Below are 18,783 nucleotides of genomic sequence, written 5' to 3' on the forward strand. Positions count from 1 at the left end.
ATTGTTATGGGCACCAATGTAAAAGTGTCCTACAGTTACAAATGGCAATTCATTTCTTTTGTGACAGACTGTTTGAGTGGTACACAAGGGGGAAGTTTTTGATAAAATGTCATGTAAATTGTGCATTTTAAAGAATTATTCAGTAACACTAGTCAAAACTAGTAGCCGCATGGTGAAGTATCTCATCAAACTAGCCCGCATGGGCCGAAAAAGTGGCCCACTTTGAACCCAAAAACTGGTCCACACTCGCATTTTACGTTTTTGGTTCGGGCATTGCACTATTGCCCTATAGGCCAGTCCGGACCTGCAGAGTATTACTGACACATCCTCTGCTGACATTTCGATCGACTGTCCCTGGTTAGCAGTAAAAGGACAATTTCTTTCAAGCAGTTATCCTGGGCTCACAAGAGTGTTTGGAAATGCACCCCAGCACCTCAACGATAGGATAACTTACTACCAACCCTCTCAACATGTATAGTTGACATTCATTGTGTTTCCCATTAGTTAAACCAGACGAGACGGCGGCCATTTTTTTGGTTACACCACCAAGGATTGAGTTCCAAGTAAGCATCTGGAAACCTAGAGGACCAGCTGGCATTTAGGTTTGATTAGCTCTTAGACGCCTTTTCAGGTGTTGCCAAGGTATGAGAGGTAGGGATAAATCACATCGATGGTGCAAATCAATGTGAGTCCCAAGTTCAGAAACAGCACCCTGTTAGGGGGCTCTGGCCAATCAGGATGCTCGGAATGCGGGCTGTAGTGTGTTGTACAAGCCCGTGATAAGAGCAGCCTGGGTAGCCAGCACCCCCTTCCCGTTCCCCCTTCCCAGGACCCCTCTCCTCTTAGCAACCGCGTAGTTTCCTACGTGGCTGATAAGAGTGTGCTTTTTTTAAAAACGAAACTTAGTTTGTGCGTGGCACGCCGTCATGCTTTGCTGTCGTCCACGAAGTCCGTTTTCAATGTTGATAGTCATCAACAAGCGGACGTCGGGGACAACAGCATTGTACAGCTTCGGGCCGCGCTGCAAATTAACGTTTCTTTTTTAAAGACATCATTAGCACCTGCGTAGGTAACTGTATGGGTGCTAATGGGCGCGCGCCGTTCCTGACAGGGTCGGCCCGCTGCCCTGAGTAATATCATCTCAGTAGAATGTACTAAATGAAAAGTTTGAAAAAACAGAACTTTTGATCCAATACAATTGGAAAATAAAAATGAAAGAAGCGCGAAACAGTCAAGTGGGAGAGGAAAGGGTTTGGGGATGATGCGGCATTCAAGAGAAAAACGAAGCAACGTTGTCTGGCCCCTGAGAATAGATGGGGAGATTATCAGTGCTGTACCTCAAGGTAACAGAGTAGCCCCCGACATTTGCATGCACTCAAAGCGATTTTAGGAAATAAAGTAAGAGAGAAAACATAGCAGAAAATAAGCAGTAAGGAAATAATTGCAGCAAAAACACTTAAAATACAAAACCAACATTTTCAAACCTACAGCTTTAACATTGTAAACTATAGAAACGCGCTACTTTTGAACGACCGGACTTCAGAGAACATGGGCCTGATTTGGAAAAGCGCTTTTCAATGGGAAAGTCCCATTGAAAACCCCGTTTGCAAATCAAGCCCAATATCTTCTAGCCTTTGTGTTTTCTAACGACTAATGTCTCTCTAAAGAGCTGTAACTAGACCCCTGCAGCGTCCATGTGTGAGGTCATTATCAAAGGCAGTTGCATGACGGCAGAGTTTCATTTTAGCCTCTGCATTTCGAAATGAGTGGCTGTACATGTGAACATTAACATTAGTTTAAGCACTACATCTTCAAATAATACCATTAATCTAGTTTCGGTATCTTGCATCGGTACTCCCACCTGTCAGCAATCGTTGACACGCTCTGTGGTTCTTCTCGAGAGATCAGGCATGTTGGCACGCCAGAAACATGCTTGGCAGTAACATGCCCTGATCATAAATGTATTTAATATGCAATACTGCTGCACAGATTTGAAAAAGGGAATTTTTTGGGTTGAAGGGAGACCTGCCCTAGGAGAAATGAAACAAATGAAAACCAGAGTCTCCAAAGCACACCAAAACAGATAGGTTTCACGTCACATAAACAGATGGCTCTAAAGTTATGCCAAACCTCACTCTAGTATATGAAAGGCATTTACTTACAGGCGAGCCCTGAAGGCCATTGAATCCAGGTAACCCTTGATCTCCTTTCACACCGGGTGAACCTGGGAAGCCTGGACAGAATAAAGGACTCAAGTTGCATTTAAGATGGAAAATAAAACAGTAAATTAAAACACTGAGAATCTAAACCTTAATGCACTAGCTGCCTCAATCACGATTATCCTTTCAACCGTGCTGCATCTATACTTTGAACTCTGCTGCCATCTGTTGGTGAAAGTAGGTACTCTCTATTGAGTGTGTTTAGAGATGGGTATGGATAACATGCAATTCGAAGTATTTTATGTTCGACCTTTTCCTATGAATTATTCTTTCTTTTGTAGTTGTCAGCTTGGCTGTGGCCTTCGAGAGGTTGGATGTGTGGCTTGCAATGGCAGATGAGCGCAGTGGTGTTGGAATGGCCCAGCAGTCAGCGGTAGTGGTGGAATGAGATGGATAAGATCTGGGCTTTGAGGTAGTCATACATCTATCCTGTGGCCCCATCAGCAGAGAAATACTGACAGTGGAAAACGGCCACTCTGACAGGTGTTACACCTGGCAGTATTGCAACTGTGTATTGCCACTGGTGGTATGACCTCGCCACCATCGGTAAATAACACCAGTAGCCATTCCACTGGTCATCAAAATACCACAGGGGCCGGGCATGCTTTCATGCATCACCAGCAGGCAAAGAATAACTGTCAGTTGTCAGAAAGAACTTCGCTTCATTATATGGCCAGCCCTGTTTTCAATATAGATTGAGGGCAACATCCATAAAACAAAACAACTAAGATGGCTGCCTAATTCTAATGCACAGACACAAGATGGCTGCCTAATTCTGATGCACAGACACAAGATATGCATCGCATAATGCAGTCTGGATTAAAGAGGAGCGCCACTATATGTCATAAAATACCATGCTCTTCTCATCTGGATTTTCTTTTTTAAATTATTGATCGGAACTTGTACAAAATGGCGCATTTATGCAGTCTGCGGGTTACCATTGTCTCCCGGAGGGCCTTGTGGGCCCGGCAGTCCAGGTAGCCCGCCTCCGATGGAATCACATCTGGCGCAGCCAGCTCCTTTGTCACCTGCACACAAAATAACACTCATGAGCAATAATTAGAGTAACATCACGTAATCAGTGGCGGCTGATGAACTTTACGACTGCAGGAGCGTAAAGAAGAATGGGGGACTTTGTATAGTGCGGGCGCTGAAGCATGCAAGGGAGGGTATGGGTGGAGGGGAGGAAGGTGGACGGAACCCACCAAGAAGTTGTGTTCAAATGGTATATTTTACAGCACACTTTTTGGGGAACATTGGTTAAAGTCGAGTCATACAATTTCCAATCAGTTCTGTAGGGTAGCATGCAGATAGCCAGAAGATACCAGGCCTCCAACAGCACACAGGAGCATTGCACATCATTTTCCCGATGCCTGTGCCCACAGTATATAAGAGCACGGCCACTATTGTGCCCATGTTCCAGATCTTTTTGCTCACTTTCTATATGACAGTACTGCTGGTGCAAAAATGTATTGATGCTGACTGTACCTAACATATGCCAGCATGCTGCCGTAAGAACACACTGTCATGCTGGCTGTGCCATATGCCAAAACTGCCACGTGAAAATGTCGTCATGCCACCAGTGCCCATATATGCCAGGATTGCCCTGTGAAAACCATGTCATGCACATCATTGTGCCTGCCATTGACAACCTAGAAGCCCCTACTCACACACACACTTTCGTCTGCAGAGTGCCTCTCCCCAACCTGTGCATATCTGAATAATCCACCCCGTTCATGTAACATTCATGACAAGTTAGAATGCATGTGTAAAATGTGCAAGTCATTTTCGAATCCTTTCCTAACTCTCCCGACAGAGCAGCAATTTTACAGATGTCATTTTAAATTAGGTGCTGCAAAATGATACTAACCGAATATAGTTTCTCAAAACGTTCCCAATTCACAAATGACGCTAGTGGGAGATCTAGCTGAACAGAACAACTTGAGAACTATCTAGTTTACATTTTGGGTGAAACAGCCAAGGAAATGTTTCAGTTGCTATGGCACAACAGAAAGTACTTTGTCCAACACCTGCCTCTTGGTGGCAAAAACAAATCCCAGCCAGCCTTTTCCAAATGGTTCTATTGCCTTCCACCTGCCATTGGGGTACGGTTCCAGAATAATTCATCCCCACAGAAGCGTAGCATCAGTCTCAATTGCTTCTCTAAGCACTGTGTGTTCAATTGGCAATAACAGTGTAGAGGAGCAGATCTGCACGTCACTGATAGACCCCACCCCGTCACCACCGACCTAATCGATGAATAACAAGAAGACACTGTGCACGACACCTGGTATAATTCCAATACTGCATTGATTGTATGAGAGACGTTATGCACTCAGACAACCGTACCAAATGTGCCCTCGCACTGAGGCAGTAGCAGGAGATTTGCAGACACCACTAAATATCGAAGAGTTGTAAAGAATATATGACAGGTGCAAAGTGATGTCATAAGGAGAAGATACAATCATGCACCGAAACGATATGAGAATACTTAAAGAATGAAGATATAACTGAAGAAGCAAAGTAACATACGTACAAGTGAAAATAAATTATATATACAAGGAAGATAAGTAACCAGATGAGTAGAGTAGTGCTATTTACGCAGAAAAGCAGGGTAGGTGAGTCATATAGAAGTTTGCTGCAGTATAACATAGAACATGGATATAGCGGCCATGTTGGAAAGATGGACGCAGGCTCTCAATGTTAGTGAGCGAAGAGCTTAAAGGAGAAAGACCAGGGCTGCAGAACTGACAGAAGCTGGAAATACAAAATTGTGCATGAACATAGAATAGCTGTTGGTAAGAGATCAAGGATGCCACAGTGAGAAGCTGCTGAAGGGTACAAGGGGAGTTAACGAGTACGAGCAATGTACGCAGGACATATTTCTCTTAGATTACGTAAATAAGTGACCATTTGCAAATGTCAAGTATTGACAACTGAAGATGCAGAAAAGCATATATGAGACGGAAGAACCACGTTTCTAGAGGCCAAAGAGGACAATGACACTCAACATAATTGAAACAAATTGCACTAAATAAAAAGCAAAATGGACAAAATGCTGGTCTCTTGACACGTGGTGTAAGATCAGAAAATAAGGCCTATTCATGAGCTTCAGGTGAAGATAACGATGGACCTTAACTCCCATAAAGTTCCAGAGATGAAAACATTCAGCAAGGTCAAGTACAAAGAAGAAGCCTTGGCTGAAGACTTGGCTGATGAGATATGGTAGACTATTTGGGCAAGTGGGCAGTAGTCTGGCGTTGTTCTCTGCACCTGAGTGTTGTTTTGCTTACATGCTGCTAGTGAGCCGAGTGTCCAAGGTTGGCAGAGAATGCCAACCAATCAATGGGCCTATGCAATGGTGAGCATACATAGTTGCAGAAGCCAATCCACTGCTGTTATGCTGCTGTAATCTGTATTATATGTAATTAGAGGGAAGTCCAAGGTTTGCCTGCCAGAGAAGGGACAGCCAATAAGGTTACTAACACTTATAGACGCTGTAAGTAGATATGTTCCCCTAACCAATCCCCCATCCGATAGGTTTTATTATTTGCCACGTAGGATGACATCATAGCTGACATACATCAAGTTTTAAAGCCTTTGTGTACCTGAAATGTAACAGAGAGAGCGTGCATTACAATTAGTTCATTTCCCTACTTTATTGAACATATAATAAAGTAGTACTTTGCCGAATTCTGTCCAGATATTTGGGTGCAAGATTATTTGTTATGGTAATTCCCTTCTGCACATAGACAAGCCCAGAAAGTGCTACTGCACAACAGCACAACTGAAGAGCACAGGAGAAAAAACCCAGCAGGAGGCTCCCAATAATGTCACAAGAAGGACAGCCTTGACAGAGGCCTGCTCTCGTGAAGGACGTTGCAGCCACTTTCCAATAATAGACACATGCATTAAAGATTGCCTGGACCATGAAGCCTGCCCTTCTCAAGTAGGGATGGACGGGGAACCAAAAGAGGCCCTGGAAATCATTTTCAAATGGCCCCATATTACACATTTTCAGCAAGCCCAACCCTTTTCCTATGAGAAAATGGGGAAATAAAATAGGTTGCCATACAAAAGAGGCCTAGGGTGCAGAGGCCTTCCGGGAAATCTCCAGAGTTCCCTATTGGCTACTCCACCAATGCTCTCAAGGCTCTAGCAACACTACAAGCCAACCAGGCCTCGTTATTTACACCTGTGCCCCCTTCAATCCCTCGTTACACATGACGATCATTAAATCCAGAGGTGTTGTAGGGTCGGCTGAGAGGGCGCTAGCCCTGGGTCTTTTGGTTGTCGCCCTGGATAGAAGAGGATGGGTTACAACCAAAATGGCTAGCTAGCCCCCAGTCCTGACAGTCCCAAAATTAGCGTAGCCCCGGATCTTTTCCAGACCTAGCAACATCCCTGAAATCCTAACATTCGCAGCAGCACGTAGCCAAGGCCGACTTGAATATCTGAAGGGGAATATTTAATTTCAGTGTCAACTTGTTTGCTTTAAGGTGGCAAGTAGAATGCTGCAGATAGAGATCCACAAGATTCGCTGCATGGGTTTCATTCAGTCAGCTGCAGTTTGAGCTGTGCCCGTGCCAGAGGCGTGGCCAGGACTGTCTCACAAGTGGGTCTTGAAGCTAATGTAGTTGTGCCCACCGCAGTGACATTAACTTCTGTAAATGCCCACACAGCACTGCTGAGTGGGCAATTACAGATTTTGGGTGGCCCTTGCCCGCTCAGGCCCTACCCTGTCTACGCCTATGGCCCGTGCATGAAAGAAAAGTACCCGACCTAATTCATACGACATTGTGCCCAGGGGATTATTTCATAAAGTTTCCTTTCATGCAATGATATATTGAAGAGTGAGAACATTTTTAAGAAACCCTTTATTTGTTCTTTAGCAAGAACAAGCCCTTCAGTCACAGTGCAAGCAGGGAGTACGCCAGATCCAACTCTGCATGTGGGACGTATATAGACACACGTTCCACAACCTAGGAGATCCCGCCAATCCCCCCAAACCACATACTTTTAGGAGACTTCAGTCAGTGGCTGTTTGCAGTAAAACACCAGAGAGCCAATGGTGACATTTGCTTTTGGTGTCTTTTTTTCTAGATTCTTACTACAAAATCCATCTACTGATGGACGTGCGAGAAATCTGTATACCACATGGTCTTTCCCAGTGCCAACCCCAGCCGAGCCACCCTCTCTGAAAGCGAGAGGAGATGGGAGTTGGAGATACTGGATTGGGCTTCATTTTGCATCACTATTCACTAGCCAAACCTCTGCAGGCCTTTGTAACAGACTGCGCCCAGCGCGCACCTTATATGCACTGCCACCAACAGACCCCATGTCATTAGCGTTCCTTTTCCCTGTCCTGGCTTTTAGTACCAAAGCACTTGGTATGCTGGGACTTGCAGTTCCAAATGTTGTAATATAAACATGTGGCACTGCATCCCAGCACAGTAAGTGCTGGGTCTGTGGCTCATTGGACTAATGCATCCACTACAGGGGCCTGTGCTTGACCTCATAGTCACAGGTTCAAATCCCAGCCGATCCACTCACCCCGTCATCCTTCCCAAGTCAATAAAATGAGTACCATTAAGTTGGGTAACAATGAACATCTGTTATTAGGGCCAAGATGCCCCTTAGGGGGTGAACATGCACTTTATAAATACGCCTTTTATGTTATGAAAGTGTAGGTGACTAAAAAGTCTGCAATGGATCAGTTACCCTTATACTATGGGGCCATGAGTGGGCATTTATTCTGCAGACAACATCACCTGTTTCTATTATTTGCCTTCTACCACCAGGTACTCTCCACCTTGCATTCTTGAACCCCAATTTGGTTCATCGTTGGCTCTCGGAAAGAACTCTTATGCATGTACGTTGTTATCAAATCATAAATAAATGAAAGCATGCTGGTATTCTCTGGACCTGTCGAGGGTAATGGCTGGAAGCGGTTTATAGTCATAAAATCGAACGACATTATGTCGAAAGTCATAATGTCAAGAAAAAAACAATTACATTTTTTTTTTAATTGATTTTTGTTCGAAATGGAGGGGGTGTTCTTCCTCTAAAAACCCCTTTTTTATTTTTTTTATTTATTTTTTGTGTTTTATCCTTTTTTTTCGACATTATGTCTTTCTACATAATCCTTTCTACTTTTTGACTGCACACCGTTGGAAGCTGCACAATAAGAACAGTGTATTCCCTAACAGTTTTTATTATTTATTTCTGCCACTGCAGGCTTGGAATTGAGGCTAATTTCTGATAGAAGTGTGTTCATCCTAATATTAGCAGCCGGGCTGGGGGAGCCAGACAGTTTGGCTACTTGGATCGTGGGCTGAATCTAACGATACAAGCATGCGTTCCAGCAACCTGATGGCTGCTCCCCAGCCCTACCATCTTCCCCCAACCTGTCCCTCCCTCGGACACCATTCCCTCCCCAGCCCACATCCCTGCCCCACTCACCTTATTATTTTGGCAGCTTCTCAACTGCCGCCGCCACTCCAGCCTACCGGATAGCCAAGGAAATGGAAGAGGGTCTCCACTTAGAGCTCCGTCTTCTAGCTCCAGTGGTGGCCATCTTAGTTAAGTATTTTGTTTGAATGAATGGGACGTCTACAAAATAAATTGCTGTCAGCACCCCGGGTTTGCTGATTACAAACCTGGGTGCTAATAGCAATGATACCTAATCCAGCCTGTCAGATCGGGTGGTAACAGCACCAAGGCCCATCATTAAGGCCCTCGCTGCACTCAGCCTGTGACTTGGTCCATGGGCTGTTACCACCCGATCCGGCCCACTGGATTGGATATAATTACTTACAGGCAGACATGCACACAGACGCACACAAACAGCACTAATCAAATCACTCACATGTTGCATCCATCATCATCATCATTGTAATTGTAATCATCATCTATATAGTGCCCTTTCTCCATTTGTATGTCCTCAATGTGCTTTGTGGTTGGAATGCCCTCGGGGACCGAAGTCCATGTATGAGTGATTATAAGAGTCAGGTTTAAGATGTGTGTGTGCATTTGTCCAGGTTAGGACGTAGGAGGGTTGGCTGGGCCCCAGTACGCAGGCCCGAGGTCAGGCACGTGGGTGGGTGCTGTTGGTGGATTATGATTATGATTATGAGTGCTAGTGCAGGAGATTTGATGTGCGCTGAACTAGAGTGCATTTTTAACATAGGTTGTCGCTGTATACTAATGGCAGAGGTGTTGAGGTACGTCAGGGGTTTCAGTGTGGTTGGTTATGCGAGCTGCTGGACTGTATTTGCATAGCCATAGCTGCATTCTAGAGTGCATGGATGGGGAGCTGTGCCTGTGGCATATGTCCACAGACGTGGTGTGAGTTATACCTAACTTAGTCTCGGACGGATTTTCATTCAGTGTCGTTTTCTTAGGTCTCTCAAGATGACAGATTGGTCGCTCAAGAGCATCTTTGCTAGTGCATCACTATCACGCTGATCTGCCACCTTGTCTCTTGCAGCCCAAAATTGCAACCACACACCTAAAAAAGAGGTGCCGAGGCTGAAAATGGTCACTGATGCTAAAAACAGCCGACAGTGAGTGGCTCTGTCTTCCCTTTTGTGGACTCGGCAGCAGCGCTGGAAATGGAAAATATTTACTGGGGGAAACCCTCTCTTCCTTGGGGAGGTGGGGCAATGGGGAGGAGGTGCAAGGTCTGAGGGGCGTGACCCCAGGCTAGGTCACGCACCACAGTATCTCTTCATTAAACCTAAGCTTAGTCATTTGCATAAAAGCAAAGAGCATTATCGGAACATACGAATGCCCACAATTTCAAATTTGAAACATGTTTGATAGTAATTCAGCAAGAAACTCATTTGGGCGAGAACTGGATGCTGGACTCTGCTCTTTTCATTAATCATAATACTCACCCTAGCAAAAGAATTTCGGCAAATTGCAAGACATGTATACTAATTTGGATAGTTGCTAAATAGAATATGAGGCCTTCACTATTTCTGCATTCTGTCTGACACGCTGAGTCTTCAGGAGATCGACTTGAGGACATATATGAGAGTATTTTGGGCTAACCATGGACCCGGGGTGCAGCAGACCTCTGGCAACAGAGCTCTTACAGTGCTCTGGCAAGACAAACTTTGCTGGAGCTCTGTTCTGTCTTATACTGGCCAATTTCCTAACCTTCCCACTTGGACACAGACTGTGCCCAAAAGCTATCCCTTCTATTTCCAGAGGTTGATCAGAGGGCACATGCCTCTCTCATTCCCTTGTGCTTCACCTACAGTGCACTACAGCACAGGCCCAATGTCAAACACTACCCATGAGAGCAGACTGCATAACAGCTCACCCGGGCCAGATGATGGTTCATTGGGTATGGACAGGCACAAAATAACATGAGGGTTAGTTTGACCCATCAGTTAGTGGAGCGGATGTGCACCTGTCTTGGTGACGGCATTAAGAACTCTGTAGTCTACACAGAATCTCAAATCAGAGGTACCTGCATTTGGTGCCAGAACCACAGTATGGGACCAAGTCCTTCTGGTGGGCTATACCCCCCCTAGATCCAACATTTTATTGACCTCATACTTTATGTGGGATCTCACTTTGTCTGACATCCTATAGCTCCTATTTTTGGTAGGCACACTGTCTCCAGTGTCAATGTTATGCTTGCACCAAGGTGTCAAGCCTGGACTGGGTGAAAACAAGTGGGAAAACTGGCTAAGCAAAGTCTCCACCCTACCTTGCTGCTGTGGAGTCAGTCGAGGGAGCAATTTAGCGCCCTCAATGGAGCCATCTGAAGGGCTACCCTGGAACAGGACAGGGAGAGGTTCAGATTCCTCCTCTTACTTATCTGAAGCCAGAAGCAGGTGGACCATTTCAACCCTAGGGTTAAATGCCTTCAACCTATTCACACGAAACCCTTTGTGAACCTGTCCAGATCTTCCAAGGTCCACTAAATAATGTTCCTAGTCTTTCAACAATATGGTAAGGACCTGATGACTTGTCCTGTAAAGTTCAAGGCCTTATAGGATTCATATTCAGAATTACTTGGCCTGGGAAAAAATGCACAAGTGAAGGATTCTGTTCATACCGAGTGTTAGGAAAGACTTCTCTTCATACAGCTTTCCATCAATTTTTATGGACCTCCAAACTTTTGCTTTTCATTTTTAAATCTGACCTGAACTTTTTACAGTGCAGTGAAGCCTTAGCTTCAATACACTGGCTTTTGCCCATTTGTCATGGGGAAACTAACATGTTACTTTTTCTATTTGTGTAATTTGGCTTAGCCTTACTGCATTTACTGCATTTGGCTACATACTGTGGCTAGTGCCCAAACATGGCCATGCCACAAGGTTTTTTCGTTTGTCCCTTGGCCATCTTGTCACTAACCCTTCTTCCTGACCTGTGAAGACAGGAAACTTCTTTTGTGGACTTCCAGTGCCAGGGAAAACTGAGACTTTTCACAGGCTACTGCCATGCGTGTTCGCTGCCAGGAAGTGGGTTGGGACTGTCTGGTCCCAATCCACAAACTGGTTTCAGTGTGTCTGAATTGTATGCATGAGCTGTGCCACCAGTGGTCCTGATTGGACCACTGCTGGGGTGTGTGTGTGGGCCAGATCTTAGATTGGCTAGGGGGAGTTTCGGCTCTTCCATGCCTTTTTGATAAGAAGAGGACCCCTGCACCTATTCCAGAGAGATCCTGGAAGAAACCTGAAGGAGTCAAGTATCCTGTCCAGCTGCAATACATGGAAGGACACTGTGGACTTGTTGAAAGAAGGCCTGGAAACCAACTTCTGCCGCTGCCTGGAAGAGCTCTGTCCTGTAGGTGATCTCCAGAGGTCCTTTGAGGGATCTTCGACCCTTTGAGTGGAGGGACCATCCATTCACTAAATCTGCACAGTGTCCTGCAAATGAAAGTCTTTGGAAGGGTCCCTGAGCAAATATGGAGCTGACCAGCTCAGAGTTTGGGCTACTGTGCTGCAGCCGTTGCCATTCTGAATTGATGCTCGGAACTTTGGGGACCCACGGCTTGTGCCACTGGAGTCGTCCCTGCCAAATTTCTTCTTTAGCCATAGGTCTCTGCTTTGACTTTGGCTGGGCCTTAGACTTGGCTAAGGCAACCTTGGTCTGAGACCTAGTGTGTGGACGCTATGCAGTATCTTCCATAAGACCCACGTCTCTGAGGTCATTCCCTAACAAAGCTTTACAATGGACCTGCCTCCATACACTAACAGGTATACTTACCACCCCACCCTTCACAGCTAAAGTGACATGCATAACTGGAAACTTGAGAGGGGGACCATCAGTCAACCTAGAGGGTATCAGAGGAGCCCTGGCCAGAGCTTCTGAATTTACCAGAGTAGAATCCACTTGAGTTGGACTGGCCCCAGTGTCCTTGATGGCAGAGGTGATTACACCATCCACCAGCACACTATCCTTAAAATAATGCTTAGTGTTAATCGATATGGAGGCAAACGCCTCACAACTCTGGGTTCCCAGGATCCCAGGGAAACTAAAAGAACCTCATCCTATCCCACATGGTAAGGAATCTGAGGAGAAGGATGCCCGTGTCACTATTTCTTCCTCCTTATTAGAAAGTTCCAGATTCACAGAGTGGACCCCAAAGCCTTACCCTTACATCGGGGGTCCCCCTTCACGTGGTCACTTGCGCCACAGGCTACACAAGATCCAATGGACCATTGTAGGGAAGCTTAGAGTGTCTACTCTCATTCCTGGGATAGTTAGTCCCATTACCCTTTCCATGTTCATATGGCGTATTCCTCTTATGAAACGTTATGTCTGCCTTTTGGGAAGGAGATTTATCAGTAGACCCACCCTCTTTCTCTTTTTGCTTTTTCCCTCCTCATGGGCACTAGAAGCACGCGTGTCCTTATGGGACACTCTATGGTAAAGCCAAAGATCAGCAGCAATGGCCTGCTTCTTAGGGTCTAATTCCTCAGAATCTGCCAAATGCTGCTTAATCTCAGGGGAACAAGAAGCAAAAATATGTTCCAGCATTGATCAAGTTGGTCATGCCTTCAAATGTGGTTACATTATGGCCTTCTACCCAGCCACTCACATTCTTCAAGGAATCAGTCACAAAAGACAACCACATATTACTATTTTTCTTTTTGTACTCTCTAAACCTCAGGAGTCTTCCCAAATTTTAAGAGGTGAGCCTGCTTCAATTTGCCAAATTCTTTTCTGTCAGCCTTAAACATATGGCACCGCAGCCAGAATGGGGTAGTCTGCTGAACAAACCAACAATCTTATCCGGCCCAAATACTTCTTGTTCCACACAAGCATACTCAAAAGATGTTAACCAATTATATAATTTTTCTCATCATGCATACTGAGCAGGTCCTTAGGAAATCTTGTATGAGAAGAGGATCCAGAACCACTCTCAGAACCTCTGGAGGAGACCCGAGACCCTTGTAGTCTGGCCAACTCCAACTAGTGATCCTATATTTCTGTCTCTCTATCCTGTCAAATTCAAGCTTAGCCATGTTAAACTCTAATTCCTTTTCTTCAAGTCTGAGTATTTCTTTCTTAAGCTCAAACAAGGCCTCCGCTTCTGAGGTTGGCATAGAGACAGGAAAAGACGCTTCTTCCTCTGCATTTTCAGTAGGGGCAGTATTCACAAGCCCATTGCTACCTCCTGCTGGTACCTGCCCCAGCATCTACCGCATCATTACTTAATGGCAAATTTATTATAGGCCTTAAACACACACAAATAAATGAAGCAGGCAGGTGATATTATCGCACAAAACTCAGTAATAAACATATGTACAGTCACCATAGGTTCTTAAAGTGCATTCAATGACTTAAATTGATGAAAAAAGGTAAGTGATGCAGTAAGATGAAACCAAGTCACAAGTAATATGCCCTAGCTTCAGTCCCTATGAAGAGTGGGCCCTTGTGCCCAAATACTTCTGACCAGAATTATTTTTTTTTAATTCATTATTTATAACATGCTTAATACATAGAGTTTTCTTAATGCAGACCCAGGCATTGAACCTGTGTTGCTCTGCACCGTCTTGCTTCCAAGGAGAGAGTGTTGCCCCTGAGCTATCCTCACAAGACTGCATTTGATGTATCCCGAGAATGTATCTGATGCAGGTAAAGTACTTGTGTTGGTGACTGTGCAAGACAAGAGATGCAACACAGGAACTCGTAAGTAAAAATGTGTTTTTATCTTTCAGGTTTCACTGCTCAGGTGAGATGACCATTTTTCTTTACTCTTACTTTACGCGGCATGCTGGTAAGTGTAGTCTTCCATTCAGGAATGCAGAAAGTAAAGCAAGACTCATACTCATTTTTCTCAACTATATTGTCAAGTTGGTTCATTAGGTTGGTTCTGCACATTTCAAGTCACCGCTGTTGTTCTAGTTCTGGGTTTTTACACTTTTTAGAAGCCTACCATCACTCGACTCCTAGGGTGGCATGGTTCTTTGAAAGAGCATACATTACCTTTCTGTCCGCTTTCTCCTTGAAACCCTTGGGTTCCCTGATGTCCCGGGAGGCCGCGGTCGCCAGGTTCTCCGGGTCTGCAGTCCAATCCCTCTAGAGTGTGGAATAAGAATAAAACAATGATGTCACACATCTAGGATTCTGTGGCATGCAGGAAGTGCGTGCAGTGCATAGCAGGACCCACAGGAATTCTTATGGTGATGCCCAGGTTGGCAGGACATAGTCCACAAAGCTAACGCTGATCATTGTGCTCTCGTTGTGCATCTGAACAGAATACACATCTAACTGTGCTGCACTAAATCTCAGAGGACCGATAGGCATTTACTCCATTCTATAGTTATCAAAAACACATTACTTGCAAGACATATCACTTACTTGTTGCACTCTTTTTTCAGACTGGTGCCTGTTTTGGATTAATCCCATCATCTAGCAGTGAGATGAGAAACTACCCCACAAACGTATTGCAAGAGAACGAGCAGCAGCAATGCCACCTCATTCTGGGCCAGGCAATTGTGGTAGATATCCCAGCAAGATAGTTTGGCCAGACAGTGACCACAAGAGGCATTCCAGGCTTTGTGGTATGCACTGACACCACAGACCCTGGTGGTTATACCATATGTGTGTGTAGCTCCAATGGACATGGTGACTCGGCCCCTTCCCCGGCGCAATCCTTTGAATGATCTGCCTTAGAGCGAGGGCTTGGAATGACTGCCACCATTGCAGATCTCTTCTGCGCATGTGGCACGTGCATCATTCAGGAATGATATTTGCCAAGATAATAATAATAATAATAATAATGTGTATTCTTATTCTTATTACTATCACTATTTATTTTTATAGTGCAGATCTAGCTCACGAGCAACCGGTCATAAAACAAAACATTGGTAGCGAGAATGTAACAAGTCATCAAGTGAGCATTAGTAACAATCACCACAGCACAATATACGGATTGCACAGCATGCATGGAGCGATCGACCGCGATATCTGGGACTTCAGGCACCAATGCTGTGACTCCCTGATCTGCATGCACCTAATGCAGGGATGTACGGCAATGGCCTGAAAATCAGTCAGGCTATTTCCCACTGCCATTACAGGCCACTCATAACGATGCCCGACTATACACAGACAGGTATGTTACTTTGGTATTTTATAGTGTCAAGGAATGTTCAAAGCATACAATAAATTAGATTCATACCGACAGTTCCTGGGGGTCCGGGCAGACCAGGGGGTCCTGGTTCACCTTCTCGCCCTGCTGGTCCTTGAAGCATTAATCCTGGGTGTCCCTTTGCACCCTTTTCTCCTCGATCTCCTGGAATTCCTGGTGCACCGATAGGCCCCTGAGTGGTTATGCCTGAAATGCAATTAATTAGATCACATTGAGCTGGACAGTGCTTAACTTGCAAAACAGTAAGTGCCAGGGGCAAAATATGTTCGGGCACGCCTGTTGCGCATTGGGGCGGGCAGTTCCCAGTCCACTGCTGCCACCATCCATGGGATGCTCCTTACAATGTCCAGATATTTGGGGTTAAAGCTGTAACTCTCACCGGGCTAATCGAGGTTGATGGATACACTACCCAATGCATAAGTGCGTTTTACAGATATCAATCAACCTAACACAAAATAACTCAACATGCTAGTTGTGTTTTGAACTAAGGGAAATATTTAAGTGCTTTTTAAAACACATTATAGTTAACATGTGGTTCTGATTCTATGAGTGGCAAGTAGAATATGTTGACCATCTATCTACAGAAAAAGAGCAAATCTGCTTTCCTCCTATAGAAAATTGATGAGCAAATTCAGGAAAATTTATAACTGAACTAATGAACCTCCCTGCAGCTAGATCCTTCTGTATACGTTCACACTCATGACAGGCACTGCTCTTGGGCATTGACCCTTTCCCCTGTCCTTTGCCCTGTGCTGGTGCTGCTGGCATGGCCACTGTCCTGTGCAAAAGCACAGAGGATTGACTGCCACCTTCCAACTCATTGTTCTTGCTGGAAACGATTAACTAGAATTGCCCGACCCACCTGAATCCTCCGGCTCATGAATAACAATGAGCTGGCCCAGGATGCAGAGACCCTAGCTATTGCACACTGTAGTTGCTTGATGTTTGACTACGACAACTCACGGTTGAAACAATAAAGTTGCCAAAACACCACATCATAATCAAAATGCGTCTGCGACAAGTGCCAGTGCTCAAAAACAAGTGCTGGGGCTGAGCCCTGGCAAGCACCCCCGCAGATTAAACACTGGAACTGGAGCAAATTTAAAAACAAACAAACATGAACCACATTTTGATGCTGGGATAAGCGTGCTTTTTCTAGCCACCCTTTCAAATTGCTGGTCCCGTAGCTCAGCCCCTGCACTGGGACGTTAAATGCTAGAATTGCAACACAGGCCATTGTGCAGGTGTGTTCATTTTAATTAAATAGCATGTCAAGCTGATTGCGTTGAGTGTGTGTGGTAGAAATCGAGTCCTTTGCTGTGTATTTGTTAGCTCTTCTTTTGCAGGGCTCCACGTGACCTCAGTGCCATCACAGATCCTTCTCCATTGCATGCATTGCACGGGAAAGGTGGTGAGAAGGTAGGCAGTGGGCATCAGATATCATCAGAGGTGCCCACATTTTACACATCCTCCAATGGCTCATTCCCAACGTGTTGCTCCCTCTATTGAAGGAGAGTGCTTGCACTCCCCTCCTGTCTAGAAAACGGTCCACTCTTCTGGAGGCCTTTTGCAGTTGACAGATTTTCTAGCTGAAGTACCACCTTGTAATAGAGGGGTGTGGTTTACCACCAGTGGCATTCCCTTGCACCAGAAGTACAGAATCCTTTTCCTCTAATGGTGAGGGTGGTAAAACAGGCAATGGGCCTCATTACGACCCAGGCGGTAAGTTACCGCCTGGGTCGTACCTTTACCACCATGGCGTAAACTACGTTTACGCCATGGTGGTTGGCGGACTTACCGCCCCATTCCGAGGTTGGCGGGGCGGTAAGTCCCCAATCCCCATTTACCCTTCCCCATTCCCATTTTTGCCCCATAGGGCATAATGGGAGTGGGGAAGGCGTTAATTACGCCACCGTAAATTACGGTGGCGTAATTAACATCAAGGTCCCTTAGCGCCATGGATTTTAACACCTGCTAAAAGCAGGTGTTAAAACCTCCATGGCGCTAAGGGACCTCGGAATCAGGCGTTAAGGGTCGGCGCTGTTTACGCCGCCGTAAACCCCTCACCGCCTGAGTCGTAATGAGGCCCAATGTCTTTGCAAATACTGCCTGCTATTCTGTTACTTCTAAAAACTTTTTCAACATGCTTATGACTCCAGCCTCTAAGCGCGGGACCGGGGATTGAACCCGTGCTGCAGTACTGGAAAAGGTTTTTTTCACTGTGACATGGAGTCATGTAGTAATATTATTGAATGGCATCATACATACAACAAAGCTCTTGAAGCCAAAAGGTATTAAGTGGTATTAACTATTCAGTTTCTTGCCTCGGGTTTATTAGTAAAGTAACACATTTGTGAAGATTAGCGTGGCATTAGAGTAGAACCACTTCCAGTGGTAATTCCTAGCTTGCCGAACACACCGGTCGTTGAGCATCGACATTTAACATCTGGCAGGAGGGCATTGCCACTGCCAGAAAATACCACCGGTGGTAATTTCCTGCTGCTGGTATAATTTCCCCAGGACTAAAAACAGATGTATATTGCATTGATTGGGTTGGATCCCTGCAGCACCAGCAGTGCCTGTTTCCTCACCTGCTTGCTGGGTGACCCTCTCTAACCCACACTTCAAGCAGCGAACGCTGATTCTAGTGTTGGCCCATCTTTGGATCAGTCCAGCCAAGCAATTTTTTTCAGTGGTATTTACAACCATTTATGGACGGTATTTAGGTTTGTAAGGAGGATTCTGAGGGCCTCATCACGAGTTAGGCAGTAGCCTGGAAATGTGGCGGTGTGTTACCGCCGCGTTTAAGGGCTACCGCCCAACTCGCGATGAGGTCCTGTGAGTCTTAAATTGAGTACCGTAAGATGCAATACATTTATGACCAGCAACAATGTTAGCACAGCCGTTACATCCATGGGAGTGAATTTTACCACCCAGAGGAATTTT

At 45.3% G+C, this 18,783-nt stretch overlaps 1 protein-coding gene across 1 annotated transcript in view; it reads right to left on the minus strand.

Annotated features, from left to right (window-relative positions):
- COL4A1 (collagen type IV alpha 1 chain) overlaps nt 1–18,783 on the minus strand; it is a 470,976-nt gene that overhangs the window by 136,504 nt on the left and 315,689 nt on the right. The window contains exons 21-24 of the mRNA XM_069636741.1: nt 15,868–16,023; nt 14,673–14,765; nt 3,158–3,247; nt 2,163–2,233 (exon numbers count right to left, since the gene is read on the minus strand). Coding sequence (XP_069492842.1) covers nt 2,163–2,233; nt 3,158–3,247; nt 14,673–14,765; nt 15,868–16,023 — 410 coding nt within the window. The remainder of the gene's footprint in view (nt 1–2,162; nt 2,234–3,157; nt 3,248–14,672; nt 14,766–15,867; nt 16,024–18,783) is intronic.

Source organism: Ambystoma mexicanum, chromosome 7p (assembly GCF_040938575.1).
Source record: "Ambystoma mexicanum isolate Mex_15411 chromosome 7p, UKY_AmexF1_1, whole genome shotgun sequence".
Classification (NCBI taxonomy): domain Eukaryota; kingdom Metazoa; phylum Chordata; class Amphibia; order Caudata; family Ambystomatidae; genus Ambystoma; species Ambystoma mexicanum.